This window comes from Tasmannia lanceolata, unplaced genomic scaffold (genome assembly GCF_043159265.1).
Source record: "Tasmannia lanceolata isolate RefF3 unplaced genomic scaffold, GAP_Taslan_0.1 ptg000005l, whole genome shotgun sequence".
Lineage (NCBI taxonomy): Eukaryota > Viridiplantae > Streptophyta > Magnoliopsida > Canellales > Winteraceae > Tasmannia > Tasmannia lanceolata.
The window spans coordinates 8433170-8453032 of record NW_027518682.1 but is presented as its reverse complement, the minus strand read 5'-3'; the positions used below and the strand labels follow the sequence as shown (position 1 = coordinate 8453032).

Sequence of the window (19863 nt, the reverse complement as noted above, 5' to 3'; positions counted from 1 at the left end):
GAATAGTATTGATACAGATTAGTCGATGTGGATGATATGGTTTAGGAGGAGGGCCACATACTCGCACCCTTCTGCAGATAGAAACTTAGAAGACGTGGGAGTTTTACAACCGCTTCCTGTCCAACTCTTTTTGAACAGGAAAGTCTAAGAAATGAACGGTTTGGATCATTGATCAAATGGTCCTCACCTTATCTTTAAAGCAGGGTCAGACACCATATAAATCATTTTAAATAAAATCTTTAAAGCAAGGTCACACACCATATAATTCATTTTAAATAAAATCTTAACTCAAAAAAAGCTAGGATCTCAATCCCGATCTCAGCCGTTAAATTGATGGATTGCAAACAAACGGTTAAATGTTGTAGGCTATATAGGATGAGGCACTTGATTAATGGTCCAGATTGAAGGGTCCACCTCAAGTAGTTCTGAAATGGTGTATCATCAAAACAAAATAGAATTTAAAAATATGGGATTTGCTATCGCAGAAGGCAATTCGCGGATGGCCTGCGTTGCATTATAGAATGAAAACAAAATCTGGTGAGAAGTGAGCCTGTGTGGCTGCTCTATTCTGCAAAAGGCCATCCCCATAACGCCTTCTGCGATGGACGCTAGCAAATCCCTAAAAATATAGGACAATTTTGATATTTTCGTCACAAACCGGGGCAAACGTTTAGCGTGTTTTTTCCCCATTTCTTGTATACATTTCTCAATCCTTATTCTAACGAGCGGAGGCCAAAATCCATTTATCCCCAGTAGCGGAAGAGTAGAGAGAGAGAGAGAGAGCAGAGAAAAGAAGTGAAGAAAAAAATGGCGGCAGAATCCGTTAGAATATCGGACTCATCAGGTACCGCGGTTCGTAACTTTGGTGGCTCTCGAAGGCCCTTTCAATTGCCTTCGAATCGGTTCCTAGGATTGAAATGTTTCGGCCCATCTTCCATATCCGATATATTTGGTAATATTCGTCTGAAATCGAAATCGAAAGCTTCGATTTCTCATGAACGAAAAGGAAGGTTTTCTGTAGTCTCCATGGCTGTAGCAGAAGGTTAGCTTTTTATTTAATTTTAGTGGCTAGCTGGTTTTGTAACTTTTAAAATTAATCTAGGGTTTTGTACTTTTGTTTGTTTATGACTTTGAATTTAATTCGAGTTTTATTATCTGGGTTTGTCGAAAATTTTAAGAGTTTTCCTATTAGGAATTGGAAAATTATCGTAAATTATCAAGGATTAACTCTTTGATTTCCGGTGAATGAATTCTGCCTTAAAACACGTTTATTAGTCCGTTCATTGGTAAATTGAAGTTTTTAATACGAAGAACTAAAAGCAAGTTATTCTCATTTGAATAGGCATAGACAAGCCTTCTGTAAGTCGATAAAAGGTAAATAGTAAGAAATAAATCTAAGATTGTAGCCAGGGGGACAAGTAATCGTTGAGATTTTATCAAAAACTGAAATGGGAACAGAGGAGGGGGTGTTTTTTTGGCCAGACCATGCTCCTAATATCAGACATTAGAATATAAATTGCAGGTTGCCCCAATCTTAAATAGCCCAATAACTACTAATTGAATCTATAGTCCATGGTAGCAGTCAAATTTATATAAGCTCCAGCGTTAAAATGTTATATCAACCATGTGACATGTTAATAAGAAGTTAGATACAGCATGATAACCATCATATGTTTCATCAAAAATAGAAGTTGCAAGCATTGTATTGTGCTCAGCTGGAAATCTATCAATTGGGTCAGTCGTCTTGCTATGGGACTTCTCATCGAGCACTGGATTCAAATTCATTATCATTTTCTGTTCAGTTTTTTTCATAGTTTCAAAACTCCCTCTTGTCGTCGTGGACTCCCCCAAGTTCACTCCCGTTTACCTTGGCCACTTTCTGGTCCGAGTCCTCGTTTTACAGTACAAAGTCGGTCAAAACTCCTTTGGCTCTCCCGAGTTATGATCACGTCAACCAAGTACTTGACTGCATCATGCCGAGTCAACTAGGATTTGCTTTGGCCGTGTTTTGACCCGCATCCACATTTCAAAACATTGGTTTTTTTATTCAATGTTCATGAATGATTTGACAAGTTTAATAAGCATATAACAGTAATTGTATTTTTTATTCAATGTTCATGAATGATTTGACAAGTTTAATAAGCATATAACAGTAATTGTATTTTTATCAGGGATGCAGATGCATATTTGTACATCTGCATGTTGCCTTACAGTCTTTTTTCACTAATCTTGCTATGTATGTGAACAACTAATGAAAATCATGTGTATTCAAATGCGATAAAATTACATGTGTATTTAAATGCAATCTCTGAAATATTGGCTAAGTATCTTACACAGCATATACGAATTTCTGCTTCATTTTCTGCCAGAGACAAAGCGGCAGATACCACTGAAGGATTATCGCAATATCGGAATTATGGCCCACATAGATGCAGGAAAGACAACTACAACGGAGCGGATTCTCTACTACACCGGAAGGAATTATAAGATAGGTGAGGTCCATGAAGGAACTGCTACAATGGACTGGATGGAACAGGAACAAGAAAGAGGCATTACTATAACATCTGCTGCCACAACCACCTTTTGGAACAACCATAGGATTAACATTATTGACACTCCTGGCCATGTTGACTTCACACTTGAAGTGGAGCGAGCTCTCAGAGTATTAGATGGTGCTATATGCCTGTTTGATAGTGTGGCTGGGGTTGAACCACAGTCTGAAACTGTTTGGAGACAAGCTGATAAATATGGAGTTCCTAGGATATGCTTTGTTAATAAGATGGATCGTCTTGGGGCAAATTTTTTCAGGACGAGGGATATGATAGTCACAAACTTGGGTGCTAAACCTCTTGTGCTTCAGATACCTGTTGGTGCAGAAGATAATTTTCAAGGTGTTATTGATCTTTTGAAAATGAAAGCTATTATCTGGTCAGGAGAAGAATTAGGTGCAAAATTTGTATACAATGAGATACCGGCTGATCTACAAGATATTGCTCAAGACTACAGAACACAGATGATTGAAACTGTGATTGATTTAGACGATAAAGCCATGGAGGACTACCTGGAAGGAGTGGAACCAGATGAGGATACCATCAAGAAATTAATTAGAAAGGGTACCATTTCAGGAAATTTTGTACCGGTTTTATGTGGCTCGGCATTTAAAAACAAGGGCGTCCAGCCATTGCTTGATGCTGTTGTGGATTATCTTCCTTCGCCACTTGAGTTGCCACCAATGAAAGGAAGTGATCCTGAGAACCCAGAAATAGCCATTGACAGAATTCCAAACGATGATGAACCGTTTGCTGGACTAGCTTTCAAGATTATGAGTGATCCATTTGTGGGTTCTCTTACATTTGTGAGAGTGTATGCGGGTAAATTAACTGCAGGTTCTTATGTACTAAATGCGAACAAAGGGAAGAAAGAGAGAATTGGGAGACTTTTAGAGATGCACGCTAACAGTAGGGAGGATGTAAAGGTAGCTTTAACTGGTGATATAGTTGCTCTTGCCGGTTTAAAAGATACAATAACAGGTGAAACACTGTGTGATCCGGAGAAGCCTATTGTGCTCGAGAGGATGGACTTTCCTGATCCTGTTATTAAGGTCGCAATAGAACCCAAGACAAAAGCCGATGTTGATAAGATGGCTGTTGGATTGATCAAGCTTGCTCAAGAAGACCCATCTTTTCACTTCTCAAGAGATGAGGAGATCAACCAGACAGTTATCGAAGGGATGGGGGAGCTGCATCTTGAGATCATTGTAGATCGACTGAAGAGGGAATTCAAGGTTTAATTTTCTTGACTAAATCCTGGTTTCTTTTGATTATTAATTTATTCTTTAAATTGGCGTTCCTTTTTCCGTTTAGATGGTCTTATAGTGTCCTTTCCCACTGTTAGAGGATTTTTTTTGTGATTTTTGTTTCTTAAAAGATCCAGTTTGTTAGTTCATAAGCAAGGGCAAGAGCACGTATATTATCACATTTCATTTTTTCAGATAATTATTTCATTAATCAGATGAAACAGCTTTGTTTGATCTCAATCGTTCCACTTACATTTTCTTGATCCACAGGTAGAAGCAAATGTGGGTGCTCCGCAAGTGAACTACCGTGAAAGTATCTCTAGAATCTCTGAAGTGAAATACATTCACAAGAAACAGTCAGGGGGACAGGGTCAGTTTGCAGACATCACAGTGAGGTTTGAGCCCATGGAGGCAGGGACTGGATACGAATTCAAGAGTGCCATAAAGGGAGGAGCTGTTCCAAAAGAATATATCCCGGGGGTAATGAAAGGATTGGAAGAATGCATGGGCAATGGTGTGCTTGCTGGCTATCCTGTTGTTGATGTCCGTGCTGTTTTGGTTGATGGTTCCTATCATGATGTCGACTCGAGTGTGTTGGCATTCCAGCTCGCAGCACGTGGTGCTTTCCGGGAGGGTATGAAAAAAGCAGCCCCAAGAATGCTAGAACCCATTATGAAAGTTGAAGTTGTCACGCCCGAAGAACACTTGGGTGATGTTATTGGCGATCTCAACTCCAGAAGAGGCCAGATCAACAACTTTGGCGATAAACCTGGTGGTCTGAAGGTATATAAACTATCTCTTTCATCCCCGTGTCTATGACATTTCTTTTTTTATCATCTTTGCCATAAGAAGTAGAACTACATCAAAAATCAGGATATGGGGGAGTCACAAATCACAATCCATAGTTTTAGGTCCTGAACAAAGCCTCAAAGCAAGGACGATAACAAAACCAGCTCAAGGCAGTCCAAAGTCAAAGTCATAAGTTGATCTTTGTATAAGCAACAACATTGGAATGCAATCAGATCCTACTAATCCTTCAAATGATTAACTAACTTGACTCCATATGATAGGAACACAGGAATTTGAACATTTTTTGGTTGTCTTTTCCATATCTACAGGCATTCCTTACCATCATAGAACTTATTATTAGTATTACAACCTAGCTACTCATAAATCTTGATGATAAATCAACGAACGATACTCATTTTAGGAGTAATGCAGGTGGTCGATGCATTGGTACCGTTGGCGGAAATGTTTCAGTATGTGAGTACACTCCGAGGGATGACAAAAGGGCGTGCATCTTACATCATGCAACTGGCCAAGTTCGATGTTGTCCCGCAACACATTCAGAACCAGCTCGCTGCAAAAGAGGAAGCAGTTGCTGCTTAATTTCGATTCCGATTCCAGCAGCACTGGAGATAGTAGGCTGGGGGATGTTGATGTTTTGAATTTTTTTTTTCCATTGGAGATTGAGGTGCAAGATAGTTACAGTTTGTACTCATTCTATATACTGCAAGTGTAAGTAAAACTTTTTTGAGCGATAAGATTAAGTTGCAATTAGTGACCTGAATTTGAATTTCATGGACTGGGTCGTCTGGAACGCATTTGCATTGGTTTTCAACTACTAATGGACTAATGGTGTTTAAATGAACCAGTTAGGGCGCATGATGGAAATGGCATAAACAGAAAAGGAAATAGGTGTTTATATTGGATAGCAAATTCGCAAATCTAATGGGCGGAGCCTTTCCAGAGTGAGCTTGAAAGTACTTGAATGCCTACGAAATAGAAAGGTAGTTGCAAATTTGCAATCGATGGAGCTATGGAATGGTGAAAATACGACGAAATTGTAATAAGAATCAAGCTGGGTCAAGTGTTGGATGATCAACTGTGTCCTATTATGTTCGTTGTTTAGGCTATTTTTTATAGGAGAAGTTGGAATTAATTAGGAGAAAAGGGACTTACAAGTACACATCAAAAGCAAAGGATGAAATTAGTCACTAATAGTACAAGATGTAGGTCTCAGTAGGGCTGCAACTCGAGCCGGGTTTTACCCGACCCGCATCGACCTGACCCGAAAATAGCCAGGGTTGGGTTCAGGATTCATGGGTTTCGGGTCGAGCCGGGTTGAGCATCCAAAAGCCCGCATGAATCTCGGGTCGAGCCGGGTTTGAAGGGGGCCGACCCGACCCGAGTTACATAAGTTATAGCATGTACTTTTTTTTCTATTGTTAGTTAAAAGTTAAAAGTGAAAACCCACGCACCCACTGTTATAGTATGTGAGCGTAATTTCTGCTTCTATGAGTTTTGATTCAAGTGTTTGATTCAGCATTGTTTGATTGTAATTACAACATTGTTTGATTACAGCATTGTTTGATTCAAGTGTATTGTGAATGTAATTACATCATTGTTTGATTCAAATGTAATGTGAGTGTAATTTCTGCTTCTAAGAGTTGAGTTGCTTTGCCAAACAAGAGTTTTCCTTAAAAAATTGCATCAACGTGAAAAAACTCGACCCGAGATATTTCTCGAGTAGGGTTGGGTTCTCCAAAACCCGACCCGCCCGACCCGAGTTGCAGCCCTAGGTCTCAGTATATGAGAGTGGAGTTAGATGTTTAATCGAGATAAATTATTCGCTAATGATTCAACCCTAATATCAAAAAAAATAAAACAGTTAATTAATAATTAAAGTGTAGAGACTTTCGGAGTAGAGTTATTATAAAAAATCTCCATTTGACTGTGATTAAAAGTTATTTTTTAATAAAATTCTAATTGAGATTAGGAAAAGGTGATTTGTGTTTATAAAAATATATTTAGAGCTTCACTTCTTGCAAGAAAAGAAATAACCTAATTTATTATTCTCTTTCCTAAGCTCTCATATACATCTATCTTCTATTTCACTCATCCATCTTCATCTGGCTTCTTAAGCTTTTATCTTTCAAAAAAAAAAAAAAAAAAAATCTTCATTCGACTTCTTAATAGATGTATAGATATGAATGTCCTAGTGGCGTAGGTACAAAATTCTTTTGATAAATTGATCATCTTTTACTCAGTTAAATCATGGTCTATTAGCGATCATCTACATGTAATCATGTGCCTTATCAATGAAACCTTCTTTTTTTTTTTTTTTTTTTTGAAAAATGGGCTTATGCCAAACAATTAAGTTTTGCAAATAGTAAACATCAACCGATGCATAACATATTGCTATGAACAAGGTTTAAAATTTCGGTTTCGGTACCGGTTTGGACCTTGAAATTTCGAAATTTAAATTTTTGAAATTTCGGTCGAAATCTGGTACAAAAACAGAAATCAATATTTTATTCATTCCGTCGAAATTTCGGTGAAATATTAAATTAATTTTTTTAAAAAAAAACAGATTTTTTGGCTCAAATTTTGGAAAAACCAAAATTTCAACCGAAATCCGAAATTTAAAACCATGGCTACGAAATCCTCTAATATAAATAGCTTGTTTAGATCAATATTTTGAACCCGCCATTAAAAAAAAATCAATATTTTGAACCCCTGGTAATCTTCCTTTACTACGATTCGTCACTACAATTCTCACACACAATTATAATATTCCAAGTTGAATAAGATAGGGGTAAGATTTCATTACAAACAAATGTCGATTTTATTAAAAACAAATGTGAGAACTCTGACTTCAACACGACAACACAAAGATCCTTCTCATATTAAAACTTTTCCACCGGTAAAAAAATAAGAGAAAAAATAGAAGGTTCTATTTATCTAGTGACAGTATCAGACTAACATGTGTTGGTATGAAATTATTTGATTGTACTCTAATCAAGATTCAAAAGATTATGAATGAGATTTGAAGTAGGCCAAGAGGCCGACGAGAGGCGCATTTATGTACGTGGTGGGTTCTGATTCTATAAAGAAAGCTCGGGAATCAGGATAGCCATCGGTGATATTGGGCCCACCAACCACAGCCCCTATCAACAAGTTAGGGTTAGGGTTTGGTGTCAAGTAGTAAGGAGTGCCCTCTTTGCATTCAATGTGGGCGGGGTGTTGAGTGATGGAAGGCAGAGAAGAGCCTCGATGGTGTATTCTTTGGGGAAATTTGGTGCCAAATCCCACCATGTAAGACATACTCAATGGATTGTCACCTAGAATGTAATCCACCTGCACCCAAATTCCAAATCTTCATCTCTATCATTATTTTGGAAGACAGAAACAGTTCAATATATTAAAAAAGGTAGTTCATATGCCAATTATTGATTAACCTTATCAACGTAGAATCACAGTGATACTAAGCGAGCCCATTTGATCAAGTGATCCTTTTGGGATTGTTTGGAATGGGGATAGCTATCTTCGACATGTTAGTCTTTAGTCACACAAGGCCGGGGACCATAGAGAAGAGAAGAGGCAATGATGTGACATTTTCAAAATATACTTGTTTTAGGGCGATGATATTTTCAACCGCCTGCAGTACGCATTCACACCCTTGTTAATGTGATTTGACGTCAAAAAGCGTTAATGTTGGGCACTGTTCATGTTATCAGGGGGCGAATGCGTACTGCAGAGGGGGTGAAAATATCATCTTCCTTGTTTTCTTCTGAAGACAAGATTTTATGAAATGGTGTTTCTATGTGAAAAAGTACATTCATATATTTTAATTTTCTGTAAAAGAAGGCTTAGGTCTCATTTCAAACAATTTGAAGAGGATTAATGATATGGTAACAGAGTTAGGGGTGCAACTCGGGTCGATTGGTAATTCGGGTTGAGCTTTTACCTTAAAATCAGGTCGGGTTCGGGTTGATTCCAATTCATTTTTTACCAAAAGCTCAATCCGACTCGACCCAAGTTGCACCTCTAAACAGAGTTGGGAACCCAGAATGGAACCGAACAAATAGCCTCTTCACACATTAACAACAACTTCTTCCGTTTTTCCCTGTTTTCTCAAAATGGCAAAACTACCCCTCCTAGTACCATGTGGGTCTCCTTAGCAGCACTGGGTTTCAAAAAGGGATGGGGAAAAGAGGAGGAAGTTTTGGTTTCAAGGAGGAAGAGGAGAAGAGAGGAAGGCTGAGATAGAGGTGGCGAAGATGGCTTAGCCATTTGGGTGTAATACAATGGGACTATTCATTTGCATCTTGCATAAGCTAATCCTAGCTAGGATTGGCTATCCTATTTGGATAATTTTAAGATAAAATTATATCATTTGTTCACTAATTTGTACTGTATCTCGTAGTGTTATTTTCTATATACCTGGCCTTTGGCGACCTCAATGAGCCTGGATGGAGTGGCCACTATGTTGCCGCACTGAACGTCTTTATTGGCACGGGCAAGAATACGAGCGTAAACTATAAGGAGAAAGGAAAGAGCTGTAGTGTGCTGCATGTTGCTTCCTCCCGGTTTGAATAGAAGCCCCCCTGAGATATCCATTTACAAATGGCCTTAGTGCCACATTTGCAAGTAAGATAGACTTGAATTGTGCATTGTGACATGTTTGAATCAAGAGGAATGATAGAATGAAAGGTGCCCTTGCAAAAATCAGCTTCAAGGGCTCCCCTATTGGTTAATTTCTGCAATGTGTGGCTCCAAAAAAAGTGGACGGCCCCTAAAAATGTGGAAACCGTGTTGACTTTGCAAAAATCAACCAATAAGGGCGCCCTTGAAGCTGATTTTTGCAAGGGCGCTCCATTCTATTATTCATTTGTTCCTCTCGAATCAATAGAAAGCTGGTTTATTGGTTTGGAGAACCTTGTGAGTAGTTGACAGATTTAGTAGGTGATTCAGGCAGTACAGTGCACACGAATTTGTCTGCATCCGTATGGAAGGGATTGGAGCCATAGGCACCATCCATCATAGGCAATTCCTGCAGTAATGGCGAGAAAATCAGAAAGATATACACCAAACACTCTGTATATGCTGCTATTTTGCCTTTACTGCTTCCATATTTAGAAAATGTGAGCACAATTTTACTGTGAAAATTGAAAGATGCAACATTGGGTTTATGGGCTTACGTTGGAGACGAGGACGTTGAGGCCGGCGTGCTTATCGTCCCACCCGAATTCGCCGAAGTTCTCACCTCCATTAAATTTGGCACTGTGTTTCAGTGTGTAAAGATTCGCCATAAGGTAATTCCAGTAATATTTGTTATTGGTAGCCTTGTGCAACCATGCAGCTGCCCACAACAGTTCATCCTGCCACAACCCACACGAAATTTTCTACTCAATATATAAACATAGAACCATGACTATAAACAAAAAATGGTGCATAGTTGCACACACATTCCCTCAAGTGGGCTCAGATATCTCTTGATACCACAATTTAAAAACTAGAACTCAACTCCACTCGAATGAGTAAATCTGGTGACTCAACTCGAATGTGTATTTCAGGTTTTTTGTTTTTTCATACATGTCGAGTTGCTGCTGAGTCAACTTGTTATATGGTTAAACTCGACGAGTTTTGAGTTGACTCGGTGAGTTATAGTACTATGGTTAATACCTTGTAACCACTGAAGTCGCAATAGAAAGGGCAAACTGCTGTTCCAAGACTCTCGTTATATGATCCCTGGTACCTATCTGCAAAATCAAATACCTGAAATACACAAACGAAGAGAGATATTAGACTAAGAGGTATGAGCAATAAAAATAGACTAAAATTAACAACAATACAGATTTAACTACTAACAAAATGAAGTGAACCTTAAATTTTTTTTCCTTAGTTACGATATCTATTAGCACTTAAGCAGGGCTGTTTTATGATGGATGGGCATGTTTTTGTACTAGTTGGGAAAAATGTATCTAATAATCCAAACATCTCAACCAATGGCCCAGCTATGGATGGGCCATATGTAAACATCCCCTTGATCCAATGATCCTGAACGTCTGAACAGGGAAGACTTTCTTGCTGAATGGTTTATGCTCTATTTGGTTGCTGGGTTTTTTTTGTTCCCAGGATTTATGTGGGTAAAGGTTTAGTGGTCACATCAGCTTTTTCTTGCTGACATCAGCAAAATCTTGTCTTGAAAAGGGTGTTCTCTCTTTCTCTCTCTACCCTCTCTCTCCACTCATCATAATATCTTTCTCTAATTAGGGTTTGGACCATCAAAGGGGTTGCTCATTTTGCTCCCCTGGTATTTCTCTGAATTACCCGCATATCATATAATAGCCTATGCTATCGATTAACAGACATAAAGTTCAAATGTCAAGTGGATGGTCCTCAACTTACAAGAGGTATTTTTGAAATTGATAAGGGCATTTTTGTAAAAATATTCAAAGTACGAAGGTGGTCCCAATCATCTAATAAAGGTATTTGAACAGGAAAGGGGTGTCAACAGATCCACTTCGGGTCGGATCCACATATATCACAGTCACGATCCATTCAAATTCCTTATCGGTCGGGTCGGAGTCAGATTGTTCTTCGGATCCTACTTTTGATCACGATCCATTTTAATTCGGACCGCCCATCGGAGTGTCCTATTATGTCCCATTAAGCTAAGTAAACAATTATTTTTTTAGAAAGAGATAGAATGGCAGTCCACTATTAGTGTGTCTCTATGCATTTTCTTCAACTAAATTAAAAATTAATCTATGTGTATAATAATGCTTGTAAACAATAAAACTAATCAAAATTACATACACAAATATAATGTATAACTATTATCAAAGAATATGACGCATAAAGAACAAAACCCCTCTCTCTTTTTGTTCGTGAAAGTATGAAATGAAACGACTGAAATGAGTGAAATCGCATTCCCATCCGATTCATTAAGTGATAAGAGAGGTTTTGACCACAATACCCTTCATAGACGGTTAGCATTAACAAAATTTGGAGGGTAATTTTGTAAACCATTTCGGATCGTGACTATCCAATGGGTATCTGTGGTGTGCCCATACACAATCCAAATTTTTTCGAATCCCAGATTTGATGATCCGAAATATGCCATGGATCCTATTCATATGTTTAGATCCCGTTCATTAACGTTTGGATTCGGATGATCCATCGGACCGTCTGGATCCATTGACACCCGAAAAATAAAATTTCGCATCAATCCACATTCAATGGACAAAAGTCCCCACCAGATGGTTAGGATCATCCTATCTGCATGTATTTGAACACATCCATGATGGGCCCCACCAGATGAACAATCCAGATCAAATACAAATGTCACATGCAATGGATTAAGAATCACCCTTAAAATTTTACCTCGACGGCCCTTTCAACAAGGATTTGTGAGTAGAGAGGATCTGTGACTCCAAAGATCATCGAAGTGGCAGCAAGAGCAGCAGCGGTCTCGGCCGCAACCTCTGAACCGGGGTGGTCCCTATCAACTGCATAGACTGTTCGAGGGGTGTCCATATCCTCGGCCCTCTCCCAACAGTTATGGTCTGCATATGGGTCACCTACTTGAACAAAAACCTTGTCCGGGACATTTGTGGCCTTGAGAAAGTAGTCGGTGGCCCATCGGACTGCGTCTTTTGCATTTCCTTCTTCCTCACCCATCAAATCTCCAAATTCTATTACGCTCCACGACAACACGGTCGTGGAGAAAGCCATAGGGAAACCGAATTTTATGTTGTCCCCTGCATCGTAGTAGCCTCCCACCAAGTCCACCTGCAAAATTTTGTGGATTGAAAATCAAAATTATAACTTTTTATTTATGTGTAAGCTGGGGATATTTCTATTGGTACAGATTTATCTGTAGGGCCCAACGGTTTGGATGGAATAAGATACTGATTCCAATTCCTGCTTACATTGGAATTGGAATAAGATACTAATTCCAATTCCTAATTCGGGCATTTCCAAACACAAATGACTGAAGAGGTAGGAGAATGGTCATGGAAACAAAAGTTCTAAAAAAATAAAATATGGGAAATGAACGGCACAAAAAATCAACTGCAAGGGATCCATGCCAGCAAATTGCATTTAGAATACCACTGAAAAGTGGGACTTGCTAGGGACCATCGCAGAACATTTCGCAGATGGGCTGTTGCATGTGAGATCAGCCACATAAGCTCAGGTTTTATCTTATTCATCTGAGGTAGCTGGTTTCACATGAAACAGGCCATCTGCGAACTGCCTTATGTGATGGTCCCTAGCAAATCCCTGAAAAAAAAATATATATATATATATATATATATATATATATATATATATATATATATATATATATATATATATAAGTACAGGAGTTATAACTGGACCTTGATGACGTGGATCCAATGAGGTACCCTCCCTTCCGTTTAGCATTCCTAGTAAAATATTAGGGATTTGCTAGGGAACAAAGCAGAAACCACTTACACGGGCAAAATGAGGTTTTGAGTAGTTTTTAAAATATTACAAAATTACCCTCATCAATAGATGTAAATGAACAAAATGTGAAGTGTAATTTCTGTACGAGATTTGCTAGGCAGTGTCACAGGCATTTCGCAGCTGGCTTTTGCATGAAAGAACAGCGAATAAGACAGAATGTACCAAAAAGTCAACCTGTGTGGCTATTCTCACATGCAAAAGCCAGCAGTGAAATGGCTTTCCACAAAATTGCCTACCAAATGGGTCACGAATCCAAAATAATTTCGGACCTTAAGATACACATCCAATGTACACTGTTCGGATCCCACTGTTGAACCCAAATCCTATCCATTAACGTTGATCCTTTTGATCCATCGGACCGGGGGCTAAACTAGGAGACGATCAGAAAACGCCAATTAAGGTGAATGAATGATGCCAATAAAACATAGTCGAGGCATTATTGAAGGGACATATATGTCATTAGAAGAGAGATGGGTATGAATCTAATTGCATGGAAACTGAAACGGCCACCTAAAAAACAAATGATCTTCCTTCTACATCACAAACGAAAAGAGAGGAAAAGAAGCAATCAAGAACTCAAAAATGGAAATGGAAATAGAGAAACAAAAACTCACACCGAGCTGATACCCGTCGGAGAGTCCTGAATCTCTTCTCCAATTCATCCGCTGATTTGAAGGCAATCTTCCCGATCTCTGACCTTCAAAGAACAAAATGCTTTTCATAAGCGCATCACCATAATCATGTTTACTGCTTTCTCCACCTACCAATGCAGAGAAAAGCACTATAACTACTGCCAATAACCTCATCTCCTCTCTTGGGTTTTCTTTTTCAGGAGGTTGCTGTTTGTTTTGTAACGGAGAAACGTTTGGAGTAAGGGACTATTGATTTGAAGGTGGTGTAGAGAGAGACCAAAACGCATGTATCTACTCATATATAGCAAAAGGAATCAGTGGAGTGGGATGTCTCTTCCTCTTCTGGTTTGAGTTACTAAAATGCCATCAAGTGAATGCATTTCCTTTTTTAGAGAAAAGTTACAAAACTAAAACGGTATTTGCTAGGGACCAACCCAGAAGGCATTTCGCAGACCTACTGTTGTATGACAGAGGTGCCACATGGGATGAATTGAATGAATGAGACAAAAAGTGAGCCTATGTAGCTGCTCTCTCACGCAACAGCCAGTCCGCGAAATGCCTTGTGCGACGGTCCCTAGAAGGTCTCAACTAAAAATCAACTAGACCGGAAAGTGAGTCGAGCCGAGTCAACTCGAACAAGTAAACGCTGACTCAATAAGAACTTGAGGACATATTCCTTAGTAAGAAGAATAAAATTAACTATCCAATCCCTTCGCTCCACTCGCCGTAAATAACTCTCTTGAGTCTTAACTATTGTCCATTTATTAATTTATTAATGTAAATAGATTTTGTGCATGTACTTATATTTTTCACACTTAAATGCATAAAAGAAGCAAGCCATAGTCTAGGTTCATTTTACACTAAATAGAAGTTTTGAATCGTGTAGTGGGTTTTTCAATTTTCAGACTTGACAAGTTGCTACTAACGAGTCAAGTGAACTCGGTCGAGTTTAGAGTTTAGTACTATGATCTCAAGTGAGCAATATTCATAATAAAGAACCGGGTATTTTCCCCTTCAGGTGGAGGACAAGGTATGGGGTGTTTTAGTCATTTGCCCACTTGAAAGAGTTTGTTACGTTTGAATTTGGAGAGAGAGAGCATACATGAAGGGCTTGTGTGAAAAACGGCTAGGGAGTCACTGTTCATGGTAGCTACTATTATAGTTAGAATTTGAGTCAATTAATAGAAATTAATTATTGCACTGTCTTCCCTCGTCTGCTCTTTTTTTCTGACGATTACCAGTTATCCAAAATTAGCTCATGGTAATCAATAATACAAAGTATTTTAAGTTGGTAAGCTCAGGGCCGTTGATCTAGTGAGTCACAACGTGGATTGGGCTTAGCCTAAAACTTGTGCCATTCTCAACTGATCTTAACTGTTTGAATTCAGTTGCTTTTGCTTGTTATTTCTCAACATAAACTTTTTATTATTCATTTGTAAGACATTGAGTAGAGAAGATACGATCCGCGGGGCAATGCAAAGCCCCCACAACAGATAAAAGCAACAAACAGAAAATCCTCCATGAGATTGACCTAGTTTCTTCCCCATCCCCTCTTTGTTTTTATGACCCTACCCCATTTTAGGGCTGGAATAATCCCTACCGATCTTCACCATCGCCTCTTAGCCCATTATAAAAGAGTCATAGGCCAATGCTCTGTATAACTGGCTTTCCTCTCTTTTTTCTCGTTAGATGGACATATAGTGAGTGACCTTTTTTTTTGTCTGTAAGCTAGGGTTAGGCGGACCCCTTGCCAGTATATTAATTAAAGAAAGATGATACAATTGAAGAAACAAGACATCTCAATCCTTAGACCAATGTCTGAGGAAAGGGCAGAACTACCAAGGACATGATACCCTTGGTAACGAAACTCGTTAAAATAACATAAACAAGCAAGAGAAAAGAGAACACACGAGATCTCTAGAGGTTTGAGCCCATGGAGACAGGGAGTGGATACGAATTCTAGGTGCAGTGCGGTTTGAGACCATGGAGGCAGGGAGTGGATACGAATTCTAGGTGCAGTGCGGTTTGAGACCATGGAGGCAGGGAGTGGATACGAATTCAAGAGTGCCACAAAGAGAGGAGCTGATCTTTCTATTAGCAACACCATTGGAATGCAATCAGATCCTACTAATCCTTCAAATGATTAACTAACTTGACTCCATATGAACACAGGAATTTGACATTTTTTTGTTGTCTTTTCCATATCTACAGGCGAATCTTACCATCATAGAACTTATTATTAGTATTAAAACCTAGCTACCTGTAAATCTTGATGATAAATCAAAGAACAATACTCAACTTAGGATTAATGCAGGTGGTCGATGCATTGGTACCATTGGCAGAAATGTTCCTGTTTGTGTGTACACTCCGAGGGATGATAAAAGGGCGGGCATCTTACATCATGCAACTGACCAAGTTCGATGTTGTCCCGCAATGGAGATACTAGGCTATGTATGTTGATGTTTTGAATTATTTTTTTTCCATTGGAGATTGAAGTCCAATATAGTTACTGTTTGTGCTCATTCTATATACTGCAAGTGTAAGTAAAACCTTTTGCAGTGATAAGATTAAGCTGCCATTACTGACCTGAATTTGAATTTCATGGACTGGGTCGTCTGGGTTTCAGCTACTAATGGACTAATGGTGTTTAAATGAACCAGTAAGGCACATGATGGGAAATGGTAAAAAAAGGAAATGAAACAGAGCTATGTAGGCTGGTGGCTGGTGAGTAAATTGTATATTTTGGATAGCAAATTTACAATTAACGGATGGAAGTCATGGAACCATTCCAAAATGAACCTGAAAGTACTTAAATGATTCACCCCTTCATTGGCTAGCTAGCCTGGTGGATGAACCGTGCCACAAAACCTCTTGTTTTAATAATGGCACTCCTTGCATCATTTTACTTTTCTCTAACTAAAGGCTGATACAATTTCCAAAAGTCTATCCACAGCCTATCTGAAAAGTATTTAATAAAGTGCAGGGTGCAATTATCAATATAACATGGTGTGAATATTATTTTCTTTGTTTAAGGATTTTTTTTTGGAGGAGAAGATGGAACTAAGCACATCGACAGCAGAGGATGAAATGAGTCACTAATAACACCAACTTTCGTCTCAGTATAAGATACCGGGGTTAGATGTTTAATCAAGAGCTTGTCAAGGTTAGTTTGATGCCTTTATTTGATTACTTTAAGTGAAAAGTAACTCAATAATTAGTGATGTAAATAATGGCATTAATATAAATACATTGAATATAAAGAAGAAATTACTTGCTATTTGTTCAACAGTAACAACTAAAAAAATACAAGGATCAATTACTGTTGCATGCTGGAGAGTTGAAAAAATGACGAGAAAATATTGAGTTTTGAAAAAACACTAACAAATGCTACTTTATTAAAAAAGAACTTTTTAGGACGAAAATGCCCCTAACCTTACTTTATCTTTCTCTTCTTTGTTTTTACACTTTATCTTCTCCGGCGATAAAAGCCTTCTTCTCCGGCGAAACATCTTCATTTCTCCGGCATATGCTCATTTGTCTTGAGAGGTTAGAAGGAGTTCTCTAGAGACGCCCCTTTCTCTTCTTTTTTTTCTTCCTCCAAATATCCAAAATCTCATTATATTTGTAAGTATTTCTCCTTTTCTAGTGGCTGAAGCCAAAATCAGTTGCCCAAAGAGCTTTCACTAGGCAAAAGGGTAGTGGAAGCCAAAATGGTACTCGAAGCAAAACGTAAGTTAGGCAAAAATGATAGTCGAAGCCCAAAAAATGCTAGTTGAAGCCAAAAAAATGTTACTCCAAGCCAAAAATAATAGTCGAAGAAAAAAAAAATGATAGTCAAAGCCAACAAATATTTCTCGAAGCTAAAATATATTAGTTAAAGACGAAAAAAGTTCCAAATGTTACTGGAATTTAAAAGTTTTAGTCGCAACCAAAAGCATGTTAGTCGAAGCAAAAAAACCAGTTATTCAAAGCCTAAAAAACTTTAGTCGAAGCGAAAAACACAACGGCGAATGTTACAGGAAACATATTTTTCACTTCGACCAAGTAATTTTTGGCTTCGACCAAATAAATTTTGGCTTCGAATATCCTGTTTTGGCTTCGGATACCTGTTTTTGCGTTGAGAAGAAGAGGGGGAGATCTCTGAAAATAACTAATCATTTGATGTCCATTGGATAGCACGAAAATGATGAACATATGACTTTGCCATAGCATCTCTTTTACAAGTTTAGAAGTTAAGAGAGGTAGTGGAGTTTTCCATTAGCCACAGTAACACAACAAAAAATTATCAAATGGGGTTTCTCAACATGTCCATAATCCAATTTCTCCTTCTCATCTTCCCATTCTATTTTATTCCTCTGCTCACATGACGATATAAACACTGATAGATCGGTGCTCTTGGCTTTCAAGAAAGGCATAGTTGTTGATCTTCAGAATCCCTCAGGACAAAGGAGCATCTGCTGCCAGATAAATGAGATGTTTCGCCGGAAAAGAAGGCTTCTATCGCCGGAAAATCTCGTCGTTTCACACAAAATGCGTTGGAGTAAAACCTAGAAATGAAAGAGTGTAAAACCTGCAAGTAAAAGAGTAAAATGGTAAAACCAAGAAGAGAAAGATTAAAGTAAGTTGAGGGGTATTTTCGTCCCTAGCAACATTTCTTTTAATAAAGTAGCATTTGTTAGTGTTTTTTTTCAAAACTCAACATTTTCTCGTCATTTTTTCAACTCTCCAGCATGCAACAGTAATTGATCCAAAATACAATAGGTAATTAATAATCATAAAGTGTAAAGATTTCAGGAGTATAGCTGTTATTATTGAAAATCTCAATTTGAGTGTGATTAAAAGTTATTTTCTAATAAAACTCTAATTGAGTTTAGGAAAACAAAGATTTGTGTTTATAAAAATATATCTAGAGCTTCACTTCTTGCTAGAAAAGGGAAAAAATCTAATGTATACATACATCTCTTTCATAAGCTCTCACATAAATCTATCTTTAATTTCAATCATCCATCTTCATTCGGCCTTAAGATCTTATAGGTTTATAGATATCAACATCCTAGTCGTGTAGGCACAAAATTCTTTTGGTAAATTGATCGTCTTTCACTCAGTTCAATCATGGTCTATTATCAATCATCTACATCACTACATGTGATCATGTGCCTAATGCTAATGCCAATGAAACTTCTTTTTTTTTTAAAGTAGGCTTATGCCAAACAATTAGGTGTTGAAAGTAGTAAACATTAGCAGTTGCATAGCATTAGCTAAGAAATCCTCAAATACAGATAGCTTATTGAGATCAATGTATTTTTTTTTAATGGCTATTTAGATCAATGTTTAACTGTTTATAGAAGAAGGGTAACCTTCCTTTCCCACAATTCTCAAACACACTGGCATTCCATGCTCACAAAAAGTAGGAGTAAGATTTCATTACAAACAATGCTATAGTTTATTTTATTAAAAGGAACAATTACCAATAGGGGACAAACATTAGGCAAAATTATCAACAGGACCCATGCTTTTCAAAAATTATCAACGGGGGACAAAAGATGTCTTGTCAGTAAAAGCTGGACAAAAATGCCCTTTGGCATTTACAACACGTTTTGACCTTAGTTTTTCCTTCTTCCCTCTTCCCTCTTCTTTTACTTTTCCATTATCACCTTTTTGATTTTTTAGCCTACCAGTCATCTTCCTCCTTGTTCAGCCACCATTGTTGTTGGCAAATCTTGAAAACTTGAATGTTGAGTTCTTACCATCTATATCTTTCTATTCAGGTTTTGTTTTTTGTTTTTTTTTTTAGGGTTTTGTACTATTTTTCATTCCTTTGTTTCTTATTTATCTTGTTTAGGGTTTAAGCTATTTGTTTTTTAGGGTGAGTTCTGGAGATAATGCATGGATGGCTTCACTCACTTTTTTGGAAGACAAGTGGTTGTATAAGAAAAAGTTGATGTAATACATGAATGGATGGCTACACATTTTTTGATTTACTTAAATTTTTTTTTTGTAATACACAAATTGGGATGTAATACATGAAGCACATTTAATGAAAGCAACATCCATTTCTTTTGTTATTTCTATCATGAGGAGAATTGTAATGTCATTAGAAGAGTTGCTATAGGCAGGGGGTTTTGTAGCAGAAGGGGTTTATCAACTCTCTGGAAG

General features: G+C 37.9%; 2 protein-coding genes across 2 annotated transcripts; one reads left to right on the top strand and one right to left on the bottom strand.

The window, feature by feature from the left end:
* Positions 1-709: 709 nt before the first annotated feature.
* Positions 710-5362, top strand: SCO1 (Translation elongation factor EFG/EF2 protein). Its single transcript, XM_077379362.1, has 4 exons — positions 710-1042; positions 2370-3784; positions 4067-4579; positions 5018-5362. The coding sequence occupies exons 1-4, from the start codon at positions 808-810 to the stop codon at positions 5183-5185; spliced, it is 2331 nt and encodes a 776-aa protein (XP_077235477.1). The 5' UTR covers positions 710-807; the 3' UTR covers positions 5186-5362.
* A 2017-nt stretch (positions 5363-7379) lies between these two features.
* LOC143876565 (endoglucanase 8-like) lies at positions 7380-13963 on the bottom strand. The gene is made up of 7 exons (XM_077378276.1): positions 13690-13963; positions 11969-12376; positions 10265-10357; positions 9781-9960; positions 9518-9632; positions 9023-9186; positions 7380-7936 (listed from the first exon to the last, which is right to left on the bottom strand). The coding sequence occupies exons 1-7, from the start codon at positions 13879-13881 to the stop codon at positions 7613-7615; spliced, it is 1476 nt and encodes a 491-aa protein (XP_077234391.1). The 5' UTR covers positions 13882-13963; the 3' UTR covers positions 7380-7612.
* Positions 13964-19863: the final 5900 nt, after the last annotated feature.

Excerpts from the sequence above, each read along its gene's own strand:
- SCO1 (XM_077379362.1), top strand. The coding sequence starts at position 808 with ATGGCGGCAGAATCCGTTAGAATATCGGACTCATCAGGTACCGCGGTT. Across the intron at positions 1,043-2,369 it reads CTCCATGGCTGTAGCAGAAG|AGACAAAGCGGCAGATACCA; the intron begins GTTAGCTTTTTA and ends ATTTTCTGCCAG. Across the intron at positions 3,785-4,066 it reads GACTGAAGAGGGAATTCAAG|GTAGAAGCAAATGTGGGTGC; the intron begins GTTTAATTTTCT and ends CTTGATCCACAG.
- LOC143876565 (XM_077378276.1), bottom strand. The coding sequence starts at position 13,881 with ATGAGGTTATTGGCAGTAGTTATAGTGCTTTTCTCTGCATTGGTAGGT. Across the intron at positions 10,358-11,968 it reads TTGTTGAAAGGGCCGTCGAG|GTATTTGATTTTGCAGATAG; the intron begins GTAAAATTTTAA and ends TGTGTATTTCAG. Across the intron at positions 7,937-9,022 it reads TTGAGGTCGCCAAAGGCCAG|GTGGATTACATTCTAGGTGA; the intron begins GTATATAGAAAA and ends ATTTGGGTGCAG.